The following is a 19,887-nucleotide window of genomic DNA, read 5'->3' as shown; positions in this document are numbered from 1 at the left end:
CAATTTAGGCGATGCTTCAGACTTTCATTTATTTTAACAACTCATAAAAATAAAGGTGGCTGTTTGACACCATCTTGAATTCAATAGAATCCATCCAGCCCTAGGTTCTTATCTTGCGTCTCTCTGGTTAGAGACCCAGCACCGTTAGTTCTTCCTGGGATGACACTAAGCGCTTTGTGCTGTCAAAGTAACGCTTGACTCTGGCAACACAGATTGCTGTGAGTCCAGGTGGGGAGCAGAGCAGCAACAGCGAGGTGGTCTGGATTTTACTGCGTTGTCTTCTTCATGAGATGTTTTCTGCAGCACGGAATGTCTTCTTGTTCTTTAGGACAATGTGTCCATAGCATAATATTATGATCTGTGCCATGCTTGTATAAACCGTAGAGACGAGCCCTCCGCATGGAGACGGATCGATAACGGTGACTCAGTCATCTGAAAATAACCAGACTACTCCTTTAAAACAGCAGCTCGTCGTCTGGGCAGTTTCTCTTCTCTGTGTTACCGCTGCAGCTGCTGACTGTGAGAAATGACGGTAGCGCCGCAGTATTACCACGGCGATGAGGTCATTGTTGGTTTCCACATGAATGGCCAGAGAGCCAGCGCTAAGCCAAGTGAAGACTCTGTAGATCACTGTGTTTGTTCATGCGATGTTTGCTGTGGTCGTTGTGTTTCCTTGGCTCTTTGTGTTACAGTATGTTGGGATGGGAGGCCGAGCGAGACACAAAGAGAGAGAGAGAGAGAGAGAGTGTGTGTGTGTCTGCTGTACAGTCATTTATTGTATTAAACATCCTAAACTCTGCTTCTCCGATCTTTTTTTTCTACATTTATGGTGACCTTCTGCCATCTTTGAGATTGCATCGTAGGCATTTCAAAAAAATTAAAATAAAAAATGGAACTAAATATTCCCAAAGATGAGACATAACCTTTCTTCCTTAATCACTGTAAACACTTACATACTGTATGACAGATGCGTTAATGTAAGGGTGTCAAACTCATTTTTGTTTTGGTGTCAGATCAAGATAATAAATGTTCTTAAAGGGCAGGTCATGCCAGAATGTATTGATAAAACCCATTATAAACTGTTAAAATAATAATAAATACCTGTCTCTGAATATTAGAAGTACTTCTTAAAATTAAACATCTCCTCATATTGCTCAGTCCCTTCATGATTTTTGTTTGTTTTTTTGTTTTGTTTTTGCAATTAACTAGTTTTGTGGAACTAGTGAAGAAATAGTTTCAAGGAATTTAGCAATATTTGCGTTTATGTATGGCGCTTGTGAGTTTGTTAATCGTTGGTGTCGATGATGGACAAATTAACTTGATGTCAAATAAGGCTGAGGCAGCGGTGTGGCAAAAGTACAACATACTGCCACCTACAGGTGTTAGTAGTCAGTTAAACACAATGGATTTTTTTGTGGAAAATTTGCAATAAACTTACAGTTACGCATTATCGGGGAAAAAATGTGGGAACCTGTTGATTTTCCGTGAATTTCCACAATCACAGAAAACTGGGTGGACTGTTTGATGTAATTTAGCGTCTGGAGTCTCGAGGGCCACACAAAAAGCCAAGGCAGGCCAGTTTTGGCCCATGAGCCTCAAGTTTGACATATGTGCTTTAATCCGTCAAGACAGGATCCATTAGGGGAGGATTACAAAAGAAGTTCAAACTATTCGGGCCTGATGTACTCTTGCAGTGGCTTCCCTCTCAGGCACTGGCTCCTAACCGTAACCCCTGACCCTGACCAAAGGTTTAATGCTGGCTGTCTGATCTAACCTTTGTGGATCAGGTGATGTTTTAATCTCATGTTCCTCCTGAATGCCGCTATGATCTTCCTTCCTGGAGCCTTTCACTAAAATATTGAAGCTTTTCAAAATAATTTCTTATGCCTTAAGCCAGATGGATGTTTGCAGGTGAACTAGCGGTGACCAAAGGAACGACCACAGAAACTGCAGCAGGTTTGGATTCAGAGAAGGATCTTTGGTGCACCCTAGTGATCAATGCCTGGAAAAGCACCTTAGATGCGTCATAAAGGTCTGATTCTTGGGTACAAAAATATTTGAGCTGCTCCAGAAAGTGTTTCTAATGCAAGTAAAGGAGATGCTGAAGCGCAATAAACTTTATTTTTACGTTTTAGATGTTAACCTTCATAAAGAAGAAAATAAAAAAATGTTTGATATAAAATAATCAAAAAAGCTGCATCTCTCTAATAAACCATCATTTAGTCACTGAGCTCAGTGCAGCAGTAGATAAAATGACCAAACATCGATAGAAAATATTATGAAAAAAAAAAACATCTAAAAACTGCATGAGGATGAAGAAAACTGCAGCCTGGAAACTGTTGAATCGAGTTTTATTCCGCTCGTTTTAGTTGCAAGCTGAAAATAAATCAGAGAGAAACTTTCCAGTTGAATCAAGTTCAGATCAAAACTCATGAACCCACAAAGTGGAGCTGATTTTGAACGCAATCTTCATCGATCCAAAGAGACACAATATCAGCAGTGATGGCGAGATGAAGCTTCATGAAGCACTGAGGTTTTCCTCGTGAGCCGACGCGCCGCGGCGCTTCATTCGCTTCCACTGCGACATGGAGGGAACGACGCACGTAAAACAGGCCAAGTGAAAACAACGTGACGCCTTAAACTGAATAAACAAGCACAACATGTCTGTGATACTAATACATCAATTCTGATTATAGACTTAATCTGTTCATATCAAACAATGGAGGATCCCAAGCTTGTTGCAAACCTTGGGAACTTATTTCTTTATAACTTAAAAATAAAAACCTTTACTGTGCTCAGGCTCGCAGGGCGCAGATGAAGCGCTTTGTCAGAATGTGTCAAAAACACATTACAGCTCATTTGACACTTCACATTTGAAAACATCAGAAATAAGAAGGAAATTAGAATACAGGTTCCTCAGTGTTGTTTTGTATTTTTTTTTTTTTTTTGACAAGTAATGATTTATTATTACTGTCTGATGTGTGAACCTTAGGAGAGGGTCCGAGGACTGGAATATTTTAGTAATTGAGTACTGCAGCGATTACTGTTATTAATAGAATACTGTGGAAAAATCCCTCTCTCTCGAAACATGGAGTTACGGGAGGAGAAAGGCCGTCACGCCAGTTCATTTAAAAATGCTTATAGGTCCCACAGAAAACAATAAAAACCCAGAAAATCTGACGTTATGCTGCTAGCGCTTAGCAACAACTCATAGGGAGAAGTGAGAGCGCTGCCCAACACAAATAATGACCCGGCCGGAACACGGTGCGCTAAAAAATAAAACATAGTTTAACAAAGCTTCGAGGCAGATGCATTTTCCTCGAGGAATTTTCATAATTGAGGAACTCGAGTCATTCGAGGAATCATCCCTAGGTTGCATCGCACAAAGGTGCGCAAATTAATTGCAAACGCACATGCAATAAAGTCCTAAAATAAGAAAATGTGACAGGTGAAACAGCAGCGTTTTGCCATTTGTTTTTGATTCACAAGCAAATTGGCGAACCACTTCTTGAATCGGTCGCGTGTTTGATAACTGCGGTGTATAACTAAGCATATTACTAACTAAGATGTTAGAACATAGCCTGGATCTGTACCATCTGCTCTGATGAGATGGAATCAGCCGACTCACGTCTCCTTAATCAGAACGCTTTTGAAACTTTAACAACAGATATGAGAAAATAAACAGGATAAAGTTCATCATCGTGAATCTCTTTTAAACTGCCTCTTCAAGCAGGTCATCAGGAGGATCGTCAGGACACAGCGATGCTTCTCTCTTTTCTCCGAGATCACTACGCCCTGCAGAGAGAAGAAAGGAGCAGCAGAGGAGATCGGTGAGCGCTTCCAGCCTCTCTTCATCAGCTCACAGTCACTGATGCAGCTCATCCAGTGGAAAGAGCAGGAGGGAAACCTTACCTTCAGCTCTCATCTTATCACGCTGGAGTGAACACAATGAACTCCAAGCTCACACACACGTACACACACTTAGCGTCCTCGGACGGCTCCATTCAAGTAAACAGAGGAAATAAACTGCTGAGGTTCACAAACACTTTGGTGAGGGATTTCCTGCTGCTCCATCCAAAACACACACACACACACACACACACACACACACACACACACACTGCTGCTGCTGGTGAACACCTCGTCTGCCGTTGAAACATCAGCTGAGTAATAAACACGGAGGCTGTCCCTGAACACGTCTGGATGAAACTAAGGACAGAAGGACAAATGTCCAGCTGTGACGAGTGGACTTCAGCAGAAAGACCACCTGGTGGCTAAACGTAATGACGGTTTGTGAAATAAGAGCCACTTAGACTGATCTCAGAGCAGGGACAAACATGAAACTTTATCAGTTTGTTTCTGTTGAACAGGGAGAACAAACAGTCTTAGATCAGATCTGAGATGCTTCTACAGATTGAACAATTACGAGCACGCAGTCTGGAGACATGCTGAAAAACCAGCAGCTGATATCGAGCTTGAATTCCTGGAAACAGGAACACAACAAGATTCTATCTCCTTGGCATGTCGCCATTCAGCATGCAGCTTTACTGGAAACACTGCAGCTTCGCTTTGATGCTTTGGACTGGGTTTGGTTCAGTACTGCTGACCGTAGCCGGACTCGCTCACAACCATCTACTGACCTTACAGTCTCTACGAGATCCTTCAGCTGCTGAACATCTGACCTCTTCAGTTTGTTCGACAGCAAGTCCAGTCGTTTCAGATGGGAAGGGTTGGACTTCAGAGCCGAGGCCAGAGAAGCACAGCTGACCTCTGACAGCTTGCAGTTCACCAAACTGAATAAACAACACAAGACGTGAGCTGAAGCCAACAGAACCAGTTAAAGATCGCTACTTAATATCAATGACATCATGCTGCTGCGTTCACAAAGACTTCAACTCTTAAAATATCAGCTCCACCAGCGTACGCGTCGATACAAACTCAGCTTCTGCAGCCAAATTATTACATTTTTTACAGAAAGTGAACAAATTAGGGGAAATTTCAGAGGAAATGCAAACAAATGTAGATTAATGCAGATACATTAATTATTGCACAGCCACAAAGACATGGCGTCACAAAGAACACTTAATGTAAAACTGACTTTAGGGACCTTAGCTCCAAGTCCAGGAACAAATTCAGGAAAAATATTTATTAGAGCAGAAGACATGACCTTTGTTTTTCAAATGAATTATACCAAAGTATTCACTGAGATATGAAGGGAAATAAGCTTGCACCTGAGTTTTTGTATTTTGCAGTCAGGACTCTGTAGGAAACCACAGAGCTCTTTGACTCCAGCATCTTTCAGGTGTTTGTTGTAGTTCAGGTTCAGTTCTGTCAGATGGGATGGGTTGGACTTCAGAGCCGAGGCCAGAGAAGCACAGCTGACCTCTGACAAACTGCAGCTGCTCAGTCTGAGTACAGAATAAGACGCGTGAGCTGAAATCAACAGGATACGGCTTAAAACTGAACAAAGAAATATCCAATTGTTTTTTTATTGTTTTATCCAAATAAAAAACAACTTTTGACCTTCTCTCTGCAGACGTGGTTAATGCCTGTGAAATTAGCGCTGTGACTGGTTGGACATGATGCTTTATTAACAACAAAGAAACTTCAACCGGACCAAGCCAGAGAAGAAGAAGAAACAAACTTTTCCATGGAGAGCCTCGGTGTAGATCACATAAATATCCGCCATATGCCTACAAATTTCACATCAGAAATATCGGCGTTAAACTAAAAATATGGCTTCTGACCTCAAAATCTTTATTTTGCAGAAAGGAGTCTGGAGAAAACCACAAAGCTCCTTCACTCCGGCATCTTTCAGGCCGTAGTTGAGGCTCAGGTTCAGTTCTGTCAGATGGGACGGGTTGGACCTCAGAGCTGAGACCAGAGAAGCACAGCTGATCTCTGTCAACCCGCAGTCCTGCAGTCTGAAAATAGATTAAAACAAATGAGCTGAAGTCAACAAATTGAGGGTTAAAACTGAAATATGAACAAATTAATATAAAATGCAGAAATGAAATAAATTCACTGATTGTAGAAATCACAGAAACATGATGAACTGATGTCAGAGGAGAATGGGCTGGTTGACATTATATATCAAACTGTTGTGTGTAAGACAACAACATCTGGACTAAGTTTCTATGGCAACCTGTGGAAGACGGACCCATCATAGGTGTCAGTTCAAATATTAAAGGATTGCTGGCATCGTTGCTAAAAACCGCTAAGGACGTGAAAAGAAAACACGTCTCTGATGTGATGGGTCAAATGGTCACGATCCTCGGGTTTTATTTGTACAGACCGGACTGAACCCTGGCCTGCTGCAGGTGAAACGTTTTGCAGCATTTTATTGAGAGAGTCACCTCCACAGAGGCCCAGATACGTCTTGGTGCCCTGCTTTGTCGTCTTTGACAGCTGTGAACCTGTGACTGTCATCTCTGCAGGAGGTGGTCAGACATTTAAAGCCAACAGGTTCTCCACCTCCTCAATGTTACACCAGAGATCTCCACCACATCACTAACTAGCAACCAGTAGCTTTAAGAGCCTTTTCCAGTAACTCGCCGAGGGGGTAATAACACAAATGGTCAAGAAAACAACATTTGTCCATTGGTGAAAGTGGACAAAGATAAAGTTTCACATAAGAAACATCAGCTCTAAACTAAAACACGGTTTCTGACCTCAGTTTTTGTATTATGCAGACAGGAGTACGAAGGAAACCACAGAACTCCTTCACTCCAGAATCTTTCAGGTCTGTGTTGCCACTCAGGTCCAGTTCTGTCAGATGGGTCGGGTTGGACTTCAGAGCTGAGAACAGAGACGACCAGCTGGTCTCTGACAAACAGCAGCTCTCCAACCTGAACAAAGAAAATAGTTAAGCCAACAGGATGCAGGTTAAAACTGAAATATGAACAAAAAAACAATGCAAATGTAGAAATTAAATAAATTCACTGCATGTAAAAATCATAGAAACATGATGAACTGATGTCAGAGGAGAATGGGCTGACTGATGTAGTTTATCTATCGTTAAGTCACCTGTGGTGTGCAAGACAACAACGTCTGGACTAAGTTTCTACAGCAATCATTATTTATCTGCATCCAAATCACTGGAAGCTCATTTTTACTTAAAGCTCCTGAACTAGATGATTAGCGATCCAATGTTTTCTGACTTCTTTATTAGAGATGAACCTGTGCAGGACTAAAGCTAAAGACAAGATCACAATGTTGAGAGGCGGCTTAAGCTGCAATAAATGAAAACACTGAAGAATTGTTGGAGAAGAAAAAATATGCCGATAAAAGAGCTTATGGAACAAAAAATGGAGGAGCAATTCTTTAAAGATGATGTGGTGGTGATAGGGCTGTTGTAAACGAATATTTTAGTAATCGAGTAATCTATCGATTATTCTTACGATTAATCGAGTAATCGGATAAAAAAAAATTATAAAATGAAATATTGGTAAATCTGGCATAGTACTATCAGATATCAATATCAGTCCAATTTTTCATATTTGAGCATCCCTAACAGTTGCTTTTTTGTAGTTTAGAAAACTAACCTGTAACAATAATAGCTCACTTTCTAAGTTAACCAGAAGAAAAGTTATAGAAAAATCTGAAATTATATTGAATTTAATAACAAAGAGGCAGGCTCACAAATATGCTTATAAAAAATGTCTACAATCCAGCTTTTAGTTTATGTATTCATCTTCAGTGAGTTTAATAGATTAATTAAACTCACCTTGCCACCTAACCTGTCACGCTTTGGGTTTGAAAATACGGGAAATGCCGCCTGGAGTGGGAGGAGAGGGCGAATGAACGAACATGGGGTGGAGGGGAGGAAATAGACCAGCGGACTGACGAACCGTTAGACCGGGGGACGAACACGGGGGGAAGCAATACGGGATATTTACGACACCTTCACTGGTCACACTCAGAAACTCATCTACCAGCCATGTACGATGCGCTCCGCCACCCGTTTCTTCAGACCGGGATATGAAATGTATTGTGCGGTTCGTCGGTAAAGCTACATTTACACGGTAAGCATCAGCTACTCAGCCGCCCGCCCTGTTCAGGCTATCCGCTCACCTCAGCGCTCTTCCCGCCGTTCGCTTTCAACCAGCAGCCCCGGAGGAGAAATGCTGCCGTACTCCAGGCATTCCCCCAGTCATTTTAAGGTCGGGCATTATCATCAATCAATAAAATCCCCACGGGCCAATCTTGAAGATTGGACTTTATGCCGCTGAGACTTAGCTTTTGTCAACAACTCAGAGGCGGAAGTGAGAGCTCCGCGCAACGCAAATGAAGTCCCGGCCGGAACACGGTGCGCTAACTAATAAAACATAAATTAACGAAGCTTCGAGGCAGGTAAATTTTCCTCGAGGAATTTTAGTAATCGAGGTACTCGAATCATTCGAGGAATCGTTTCAGCCCTAGGTGGTGAAGTACTACATCAGGCTTGTATGGTTGGTGCTCTGTCTTCTCCTCATCCGTTTTCTATGGATTGGTTGAAAACTTTAACCTTTCCAGACGTCCCCCCTAACACTGATGTAGCTAAGCATTAATCTTCCAATCCAGCATACTGCACACATTATACACAGGTTACTTGATGACAATAAGTGTTGGAAGACACTGACTTATATTCCTCATTTTTGTTCATCAGGCAAAAGCATTTTAATATGAGAAAAATAAAGTTCAACAGTCTGAAAGTCAGATATAATAAAAAATAATTCATTTATGAGGTAAAGCATTTTAGAAATACTATTCTGACAACATATTGTTTTAAAAGATAATGCATCAGAATAAAATTATTCAGTACACGTGTTAAAATATCCGTGACTGATTTTATTAGAGAAATAGAGAACACAAACCTCAAACTCTTCACTATGCTGGCTGAACTCTCCAGGATCTCACACAGATGCTTCATTCCAGAGTCTTTCAGTTTGCAGAACTGACTTATTTCCAGTTCAGTCAGATGGAAACGCTTGGACTGCAGAGCTGAGGCCACAACTTCACATTCAGTCTCCGAGAGCCAACAGCCACCACCAAGTCTGTGATTAGAGAAGAAATACTAAGTTGTATTTACAATCACACAATCCGTTATAAACACAGAATAAAATATGATAACATGCATCTATAGTGGTCTGTCCATTGTCTCAAAGAAACAAAGGGTTGGGGGTTAGAAGAAATCGTAATGTCCAAGTTTCCATAAAACCTAAACCAGGGGTCCCCAAGCTACAGCCCGTGGGCTGGATCTGGCCTGCCTCCTCATTTGGTCTGGCCCCCTGAACAATGCCGGATCCGGCCCACCTCCTCATTTGGTCCGGCCCCCTGAACAATACCAGAGAGCATTCAGTGTTTTCTTTTTTTTTATTTATATATATATATGGGGATTTTTCTTCAACCACCAGGGGGCCTCTTGAGAAGATATGAAACTTAGTTTCCCTCAATGGAATATATACTAGTCAGTACCAGTCACCGTTTCGCTCACGGTTTTTTTCCATTTGCATTCTGGGTAAAAATCTATCTACAAACGCGAATATGTCGTCGGCAGTAATCCAATGCACCTCCCCCCCCTCCAAGGTTTCATTCTCCCTGCACCCCCCCGGTCAACAAAACTTTTCTAAGGTTTCTTTCTCTTAAGACCGGCCCCGACCAGAAAAAGGAACAGTCATGTGGCCCTCGCAGAAAAAAGTTTGGGGACCCCTGACCTAAACAGAGAGTTTATAAAAACAGCTAAAGATCCTAAGTGGTGAATCATGTGGTAGCAGCCCAGTGAGTCAAGAGGGGTTAGAAGTTTAAAAAATGTCTCTGGATGATTGGGTCTTTCATATAAAACAGAGATTTTCTTGAGTTGTCAGCATTTTCTATTAATTTCAACACAAGAACTGATAAAAGTGGGATACTTTTTAAAAATGATTTAAAAAAAAAAATCTCTAAGTACCAAACGCTGCAACAGTGCTGTCCTGGATGAGCAGAACATTAAGATATTTGAATGGTTGAAATAGTCCAAAGGGTGAAGGAAGATGTTAAAGGCCAAAAAAATGCCCAGAAGCAATCTCTTGAAGAATGAAGAAGAAACATGAGGACAGCAAGGCCAAATCGGCATTCAGACCATGAAGACATCTGGACTCACACAGCCTTCCTGCAGTTTGTCACAGCTGGAACCAGTCTCTGTCGTCCATCTGGTGATGTGTTGTACTTCTCCAGGTCCAACTCATCCAGAACCTCCTCGGACATCTGCAGCATGTAGGCAAGAGCTGAGCACTGGACCTCTGAGAGTTTCTTCCCTGATTCCAGGAGCTGTTGAATCTCCTTACAAAATGAGAGGTCGTTCATCTCCATCAAACAGTAAAAGATGTTGATGCTTCTATCAGGAGAGATATCATCAGTGTTCATCTTCTTCAGAATGTCGGTGATTCTCTGGATCGTTTCTGGGCTGTTCTCTGTCTGACCCATCAGGCCTCCTAGGAGTTTTTGGTTGGACTCCACAGAGAGACCATGAAGGAAGCGGACAAACAGGTCCAGGTGGCCATTTTCACTGCTGAGGGATTTCTCCATGACTTTCTTCAGGAACTCATCCAGTGAGTAGCCATGGTCTGTTTTCTTGGACGTCATGAAAAAAGTCAAGAAGTAATACAAAGATGAGTGGTCATCTTCTTCCAGGAACATCTTCATTACCTCTGTGTTCCTTGTGGTGAAACTGTGGAGCATGTAGACGGCAGCCAGAAACTCCTGGATGCTCAGATGAACAAAGGAGTAGACCGAGGTTTTGCCCATCCCCTTCTCCTCTTTAAAGATCTCAGTGAACACTCCTGAGAAAGAAGCGTCTTTGATCTCTATGCCACAATCTTGGAGGTCTGATTTATAGAAGATGAGGTTTCCATTTAGCAGCTGCTCCAAAGCCAGTTTTCCCAGAGACTGAACCATCTTGCTGACGTCTAGATCTTGCTCAGCTCCTCCGTCATACTTTTTCTTCTTGATTTTGATCTGAACTACCAAGAACTTGATGTACATCTCAGTCAGGGTCACGGGCAGCTCTCCTCCCTCTTTGTTCTTCAACTCATCCTCCAGAACATCAGCAGTGATCCAGCAGAAGACTGGGATGTGGCACATGATGTGAAGGCTTCGGGATGCTGTGATGTGGGATATGATCTTGTTGGCCTTCTCCTCGTCATCTCTGAATTTCTTCCTGAAGTACTCCTCCTTCTGTGAGTCGGTGAACCCCCTGACCTCTATGACCATGTCAATAAACTCAGCAGGGATCTGATTGGCTGCTGCAGGTCGTGTGGTTATCCAGAGGAGAGCAGAGGGAAGCAGTTTCCCCCTGATGAGGTTTGTCAGCAGAACATCCACTGAGCTGGACTCTGTAGCATCAGTCAGGATCTCTGTGTTGTGGAAGTCCAGAGGAAGTCGACTCTCATCCAAGCCATCAAAGATGAACAGAACCTGCAACTGTTCAAAGCCACAGACATCTTTGGTTTTAATAAAGAATTTATGAATTAGTTCCACCAAGCTGAACCTTTTCTCTTTCAATGTGTTCAGCTCTCTGAAAGTGAATGGAAATATGAACTGGATGTTCTGGTTGGTTTGGTCTGCAGCCCAGTCGAGAGTGAACTTCTGTGTTAAGACTGTTTTCCCAATGCCAGCCACTCCCTTTGTCATCACTGTTCTGATTGGTTCGTTTTTTTCAGGTTTGGGTTTAAAGATGTCGTCTAGTTGTATTGTTTTTCCTGGTTTGCTGGTTGCTGTTTCAATCTGTCTGACCTCATGTTCATTATTAACCTGTCCAGTTCCTCCATCCAAGATGTAGAGCTCTGTGTAGATATCATTTAGAAAGGTTTTCTTTCCAGCTTCTGCAATGCCTTCACGGAGACACTGGAATGTCTTCTTCAGATATTCTTTATGGCCATGTTGACACCGACCAGCAAAATCTGAACAAAGAAGCAAAGATACAAGAGGAAACATTCAGCAAATTAAGACTCAGACTAAATTTATTGTTTTTATGTCAAGTTATTTAATCGAGGGGGTAATTGCAACTACAGACCATGAGCATTTAATTCAGACGAAACTTGAGACCGAAAATGGCACACATGAAAATGAAAAATGTAAAGAGGGAAAATTGTACAACTTTGCCTATTAATAAATGCACTCTTATTCATAGACTCCATTTACATGAATTGTAAATGGACTCTGTTGGACTTTAGGCCACCATCATGTGGTCTAAGGTACATAAGACCAGGGGTACATAAGACAAGAAACACGGGTTTCTTGTCTTATGTACCTCTGGGTCAAGCATCTGAAATCCAGAACTGACTCTCCTTTGGATCAGTTTTGGGCTCAGAAGGATATGAAGTCCTTCTGTCTGTTACTGACCTTCAACTACTGCAGCTTCAAGACTCAGGTCACTGAGCTTCTTCACCAGGTCATTTCTGTTGATCTTTTCCATAATAATCCCCATAACCATTACAGCTCCAGCAAACTGGTATTTCTGCACCATTAGGTCCACGACGTCCTGCCTCTCTGCCCTATCCAACTTGGAGGTTTTGATGGGCTCCATTCCATTCCAGGTCTCTTTCTCTAGAAGCCATTTGAAGCGACGGAATTCATCATCAACTATATCATCCAGGATGCCAGCAAGCTTTTCATCCTCGCACATCTCGACCTACAACTTAAATCAGAAGAAAATATGTTAGAAAATCTCTTGGTTTTTCATCTAATCAGAGGCCTCCTTCAAAAGTGTACAGCTTTCACACTGAAGTTTGCTGTAGGGAGAAATTCTGAAAAAAATTGGCATACTATAACATTGTGTGTAGACATCACCATAGACATGTCAGAGCACATGGATTTGTAGTCAACTGAAGTCTGAGCAGCTGCTCTTGCAGCTCTGCTCTGACATGTCAGAGCCTGACAATAAGAGAACTGATGTAAGCACCAAATGTTTCTCCATCTTAAATCATCTCCATCTTGCTGTACGGAGCTGCTTCAGTTGGTTTGCAACAACAACTGAAGCATCTAATCTGTGCAATGTAAAAAGTTTTTGTATAATCTACACTAAAATTGTGACAGACTGGCAACCTGTCCAGGGTGACCCCGCCTCTCGCCCAAAATGTTTCGCTGGAGATAGGCAACATGACCCCTCCTTACCCCACTAGGGACAAGGGTGTACAGAAAATGAATGGACGGATGGGTCTACGGTAAAATACTGGCAGCTGTGGTTGCCAGAATTTTACAGGAATTTACCGTTTTTATACGGTAAAATTATGGCAACAACAGCTGCTGGTATTTTACTGTAAATTAGAGATGTGTTTTTTTCACAGTATAGTTGTCTGGTTACACTGAGTAGTAGAAAATATTGAGATTCCTTCCTGCTAATTATCATTTTCAGAATTGACTAAGGTGGATGTCACTAATTTACAGTCTGGAAAATGAAATCTGTTCTGAAAGAAGGTTCAGCAAACTCTTTCTAGGAACTCTAAGTGGAATTACTCTGAAAATGAGTTTCTGGTTCCAGAACATTTTTTCTCACTGATAAACAAGGTACATGTATGACTGCAACTTTACGAGCTTTCAAAAACTGTGCAGCCCAGACTGAAATGAAGGTTGCTTATTTTCGTCGCAAATCACAACACCATACCTCAGTTTTCTTTCACTTCCCAATTATGCAATACTTTGAGTTTGACTCACAAAAATACCACTGGAAGGTGACAAAATATGATTGATGAGTAATTTTACATAGCATGATTTGAAAATCAGACCATAAGCCTAGTTTTTGCCAAGGTTGAGTGTTTAGAAAAAATCCTATCATGTTATGCAAGTACAAGTATTTAATAGGGATATTTTTTTAAAAGCCAGTGAAGCCAAATAAATAACCTGTTTCTCCTGATCGTATCATGCCTGACTCATGAAGCCCTCCCCTCCCTCTCACAGCTAATATACAATTTCAGTTTGACTAAACTGCAAAAATTGAGTTTTAAAATATTCACTGCGGTCCAAAAAGCTCAAAGAGAATAAACCCTCTCAAGACAGTAGGGAAACAAGAAAAATATGGAGTAAACACTCACCCTGATCCAGATTTTTGGTTCTCCTTCTGCTCTGCTCACAAATGGAGTCTGAGCCAAGCAGACCGGTTTCTCCTGATCTTGTTATACATGACCCACCGACGCCCCCTTCTTACAGAATAGGTGTGTACATATGTGTTGAAACATGTTAGGGATCCTCTCTGATAATCTTTGCTTTACAAGGAAACAAATGAAGATCATCAAGTTCAGATTTAACCTGGTATGCACTGCAAAAACACCAAGCCTTACTAACCTTACGTTTTGATCTAGGTTCTAGTGTAAACAGGTGAGTGCACTTGAAATACGACAAAACTAACTTACAAGTAACTTTTCAGAAAGAATTACGTACTTACGTTCTAAGTACGTAATTCATTAATATAAAGTGCTAGTTGCACTGGCAGATTATTTCACTTAGAACATGAAAAATATCTTGTTACAAGACTTATAACAAGACATTCTTCATGTTTAAAACACATTTTAGGATCTTAGTCCATTTACATTGCACCCTAGTTTTACCCAAAAACTGCAATAAAAACAACAAGAAAAAAAAAACAACTACAATAAAAACAAGACTAATAATAATAATAGTTGCTGCTCAGTATCAGGGTTTGCTGCAAAGTCAGTGACTTGATGTAATCAGCTGAGTTTCCTCAGATTGAAAAAACAAACAAACAAACTTCTTACCAATTGAAATAAACAGACTTTATTGCATTGTTCAGTAAATAGGATAGACCCAGGATGAGTGTTTTTGAATTTGAATTTACATGATTTGATTAATCTGACTAAATATTTCTGAATATAGACACGATGTCTTTGGTTGAGTGTCTTTACAGTACATTTGTTGGGAAGTCATGCTTTGTAAATTAACTAAATTTAATTCATTTAAACATCTTGAAAAATGTTTAAATCTACAGACACAAAAAAGTCTTGCAATTATTTTACATGTGGACCTGAAATGTGTTATTTTTAAAATGAAGCATGCTTTTTTCTTCAATAAATGTATTAATTTCTGTAAAAGCTTGATGTTATTCCTCATGTAGACCTGAGAGTCTGATAACATTTTGGTATTGTTTTCCTAAATAATTAGGGATTTTTTAAAATTAATTTATTAAATTAAGTCAAATAGTTCAACTTGCTATAATGATTCTCACCTGTATATCCCACCCACACAATCCTTAAGATAATATCCAATCAAACCTTGAGCCCCGTTAGCTTCCAGGGTTTAGGTTACATAACCAGTTTGACACAGCTTGAAAAGGTTAAATGTCTGCCATGTTACAACAGATTTCAACATGCCAGAGGCATTTAACATGTTTATAAGTCTGTCACACTGTTGTACAAGAATTTCAACCAGCTCTTGATTGCATCGTTTCTGCATTGCTTGCACGTCCCGGTTTGGGCAAAGTTTCTGTTGGCACACAGATGGCCTCACATTTGACTCTAGAATGTTTTTGCTATATGAAGGGGTAAATGGTTGACAGTGTCATAGTTATAAAATATGGCCTAAACCAACAACATCTCTCTATTGTCTCCCATCAACCATCTGGTAATGCAACAATCTATATGAGAGAAAATCATTGAGCGTAGAATGATCTTGCATTTTCTAACAAACTGCTTCTTAACCAGACTTTCAAAGAAAGTTTTCAGTCAATAACTACTCCTTGTGATGGCCAAAGTCATGGCTATCTCATGGCTTTTGGACTGCAGGGTCACTCTACAGCTCAGGACATTGGCACATTTCAAACAGCGTCACGGCTCAGTAGGCCAGTCAGAGTCCAGTGACTCTTAAAGCACCTTGTTTGACTGTATACTTGAAGCTGTCTGATCTGATTCTGTTTGAGACACTGCTCCCACAGAGCAGACGGCCTGAAGACAAACATTGTGATGGTTTGCTATTTCTTTGAAATAGTTCTACATTAAAGTGCCAACTGGCAAAAAAGCTTAAGTTGATGTTTTAATAAATATGTAGTCATTTTAATTATAATTCCAATATGTGTATTATTTATTAATCTTATGACTTCTACCATCATAAGTTATAATGTAGACTGGGTTTGTTCCAACATCTATGCATTACTCCAGGACGAACCTATGCTGCCATCAAGTGGCCAAATTTGGTAATTACACTTCTAATTTTTAAGTTTAACATTTTGACCTGTAGGTACCAAACTAGAAAATTCCTGCAGAAATTTTAAGGGGCCTGCCAAAGTGTGCCCGTCGGTTTGGATCCAGCGTTCTGATACTAAAAATTAGCCTTAATGCTAAAGAAAGCTTCAATGTAGTCAATAACCTGTGGAGAGTCAGAAGCATAAATTAGCTTTAATTTGTCATGTACTTATCTGGTCAGATTGCACCACCTGGGACATCTAAAAAAACAAGAACTCCATCTTATCCTCAGACTGGGAGAGGTCCAAGTCCATGAGGTAATTGAGGGTGTCCTTGACTAAAAATACACAAGTCATTCCATCAACAGACAGCTATTATGAACAACTTGGTTGCTACAATTTAGATACATTTGCTACTTCTCATGGGCCAAACCTCCATGTCCCGTTTCCTCTCTCTCTTTATGGCAGCATCTAAGGATCGTTTTGCGTGGAACAACCTGCAAAAACAGACTAAAACTGGAAGACCAGGTGAAAAACTGGAAGGGTATTTAACTCTCTCTTTTTCCCTTCACAAAAAAATCAAAGCAGCCGGACCAAAACAAAAGTTCAAGAAACACTCATTCTTGCCTCATGTCCTCAAATATTTTGTGCCCTTTGTGAACATAGCAGTTACACAGAAATGAGGCTTCATAAACAGGTTTTGTACACGCACATTGAAAGCTTTATTTATCTTTGCAAATTCAAAAGTGGCTGATCTTGAAATACTTATCAGTTTTCTGTCAGAGGAGTTGCTGGAAATATTGCACCATTGCAGTAGATAAAACAATCAGGAGCTACATGCATATTCTGTTTTATTTTGAAATTGAAATGATTTGAAATAGGTTTTCAATGAGGCCCAGATAGTTTTTCTTATTTTTTTAATACAGTTAGTATAACTGAAAATAAGTTTCACAATTTTTTGCGTTGTCATTTTGGCCTGGTGGGACCGGTTGTCCTGTTTTCGCTCTTTCTTTTGGAGTAGAATCATTTTTGGCGTTAGTCCGGTACTAGAAGGGGCTTCGACGGCCCTGTATAGGGTTGGCCCCCTGCTGTACCGTTTTGTTCTCTTTGATCGGCTCACCTGGCCCAACTTTCTATTAATACATTTGTGAGTTTTGTCATTTCTTTTGCAAAACTCCTTTTTTTTATTCATAACCATTTGCATCATTCAATGGGGTATATGCCAGGGACTTCCGTTTTAGCACTTCCGCATTTTTTAGCCACATAGAATGCTTCCGGTTCGCAGGTCACTCTGTGTTAGGCGATGGAGTTTTTCACTCGGTCCTTGCTGGATTTGCCCAAAGTAAACGTTAACGACGTTTATCGGATTATTGAAGCAGCTTCAACAACTCCGACGTCGAAAAAGGACAAGGGTTTTAAGCTGTATGTGTGCAGTTTCATAAAGGACTTCCAAGGTAAGTGATTGTTTTAAGTTCTCCGAAATGCCTGTATATGTGTATAACACAGCTAAGCTAGCCAGTAAGTGCTTTGTAAATGTTACGTGTCACACACAGTCACAGCTTTGCCTTGTGAAGAATCTAATGTCCTTGTCCTATAATGCAAAACGTTGAATGCCAAATCGCTACCTCAGACTAAGGCTCTCCACCTGTTTCCGTAGTTGGCGGATTTCCTCCCGGAGAGTATTGTTTTCCTCCAAAATCAAATCCACAACTGCAGGGTCTGGAGCTGAGGCATAATCGTGTTCCTTAGTACAGACATTAGCCGGTGGGTTAGCCTCCTCCTCGCTGTCCTCTGGTAGTGGTCTTTTCCTCCTCTCCCAAACCCCCGGTCGTGGAAGGGAAAAATTATTCCACTGGAAGAGAGCAGATACAGCTCCCTTTTTTAACCTTCGTCTTCTGATTTCAGACTCAGGCTCTTGTATGTCCTCACGTTTGAAATGCCGGCTACAAACTCTAGTGTGAGCTTTGATGGCTAAGTTAGCTCTCCGGATAGCCACTATCCATTTTTTCCGTAACTCCTCATCAGTAGGGAAGCAGAAAAAACTGACAAATTTATTACACCTGCTACTCACCGGACACAACGGTACACAACAAAATTCGGATGTTGTGCCAGTTGCTCGAAGATATGTCACTTCCCGTGACTTCTACATTCTCACAAGTGCTGAGAACTATATGGAAGCACAGGCTACCGGACACATTCTATGTGGCATAAATCTAAACGGAAGTACGTCACCACCTCTCGTGGCATATACCCTATTAAACCTCTCCTTGTTTAATCTCTCCCCAATCACACTGCACTTTTTACTGCTGCAGCCCCCTAGTGGTTAACATATTGTAACTTCACTAGCAGAACTAAAGTTCAACTCACTTTTGTCCTGTTAGACTCCCTTCACATGGTCAGCATTTGTCAGGTTTTGGTGGAATTAACCTTTTTTTCTCCCAGTTTTAGTCTGTTTTTTGCAGGTTGTTCCACGCAAAACGATCCTTGGCTCTGCATGTATCTGGAGAAGATGCGGGTCACGAAGTAGAAGCGGAGCAGGTGGTGGTCAGACTGATGCTGACGGACCTCTGTGTACTCGGTCCCATTGTTCATTTGGTTCAGACAGCCTCCTTCCACCAAGCAGTCCAGCTCGCAGCTCATCTCACCCTTGCTCTATATCTCACACAATGCCGGTACAAGACTATATATCACATATAAATATACGCCTAGAAACATTTACCTTTCCCTAATGACAATGCCTATTTTTAGAACTTTCGGGTGACCAGGTGCCCGTGGGCACCGTGTTGGTGGCCCCTGCTCTATTATTTGGAAAAACTCTAAATACTCCAAATATGACTGTAGAGTTCTGCTACATTCCAAGTCAGTTCCAGTGGTAACAGATCTGAGTTTAATTTATCAAAATGGGAATCACAGATGTACTAAGAGAAGAACTCCAGGTTTTAGTCGAAGACTGTGTAATTCCTGCAATTGAAGAATTTATCCGCCATATTTCAGAAGAAGATTGGGAAAATTTGGCAACAGGACACCAAGATGAAAGCTTCAGAGAGAGGACTAAATATCTGCTGAGGTATTTAACACAGGTCTTTTCAGATGTGGTTTTGAACCCAATTACCACCAATACAAATATAGAGACTTAAAAGTCATATTTAGAAACGTCGTTTCTCAGGCCTTTGCTCAAGCTATGGGTATTGAACGAGGACTTTGAATCTGAGTGTGCAGAGACATTTAACATGTTTTTCTTAAAGCGTGTGATATTGGCGGTCAAGTCTCCCTTCGAAGAACCCAAAGAGCTGCTAAAGGTGTGTTTAAGATTCAGTTCTTTGGTGCAACCTGTCATCATTACCATCCAGGAACTGATAACGATGAGGCGTGGAATTGAAGATCTCAGAAAGTCATGTGAGAATGAGAGAAAAGAGACAATACGGCTTTTTGTGAAATGGCTGATGTGTAGAGGCATCAGGAAGTCAAAGACGTGTTGCTGTCTCTACCTGAAAGACAGAAGAATTAGTAGTTGACAAAATCTGGGCTAAATGGAATTTGAAATCAAGCAGAAATGGCTTCCAAGTCTGAGCCAGAAGGTTTTCAATGACATAACTAAAACCTTGGGCTTCTCTGCTGGATGGTCCCTGGCTTTAATGGAACAAAAGTTTGTCGACAACATATTCTTGTCATGTTTTGAAAATGAAACCAAGAAGCACCAGAAAAAGAGAGGCAGTTTTATTACATTCTCGTGCTGTTGA

At 41.0% G+C, this 19,887-nt stretch overlaps 1 protein-coding gene and 1 pseudogene across 1 annotated transcript; one reads left to right on the top strand and one right to left on the bottom strand.

Annotated features, from left to right (window-relative positions):
- Nucleotides 1–2,334: 2,334 nt before the first annotated feature.
- LOC106904007 (NACHT, LRR and PYD domains-containing protein 3-like) lies at nt 2,335–14,130 on the bottom strand. Its single transcript, XM_088011973.1, has 9 exons — nt 14,049–14,130; nt 12,361–12,655; nt 10,121–11,918; nt 8,856–9,035; nt 6,672–6,848; nt 5,748–5,924; nt 5,232–5,408; nt 4,641–4,793; nt 2,335–3,795 (listed from the first exon to the last, which is right to left on the bottom strand). The coding sequence occupies exons 2-9, from the start codon at nt 12,641–12,643 to the stop codon at nt 3,789–3,791; spliced, it is 2,952 nt and encodes a 983-aa protein (XP_087868099.1). The 5' UTR covers nt 12,644–12,655; nt 14,049–14,130; the 3' UTR covers nt 2,335–3,788.
- Nucleotides 14,131–19,047: 4,917 nt separating this feature from the next.
- On the top strand, nt 19,048–19,887 carry LOC148160523 (uncharacterized; annotated as a pseudogene).

Source organism: Poecilia mexicana, unplaced genomic scaffold, assembly GCF_051168715.1.
Source record: "Poecilia mexicana isolate PSO_F unplaced genomic scaffold, ASM5116871v1 scaffold_2, whole genome shotgun sequence".
NCBI lineage: Eukaryota > Metazoa > Chordata > Actinopteri > Cyprinodontiformes > Poeciliidae > Poecilia > Poecilia mexicana.
Note: the sequence above shows the minus strand (reverse complement) of the source record. Positions and strands in the feature narration are given on the sequence as shown.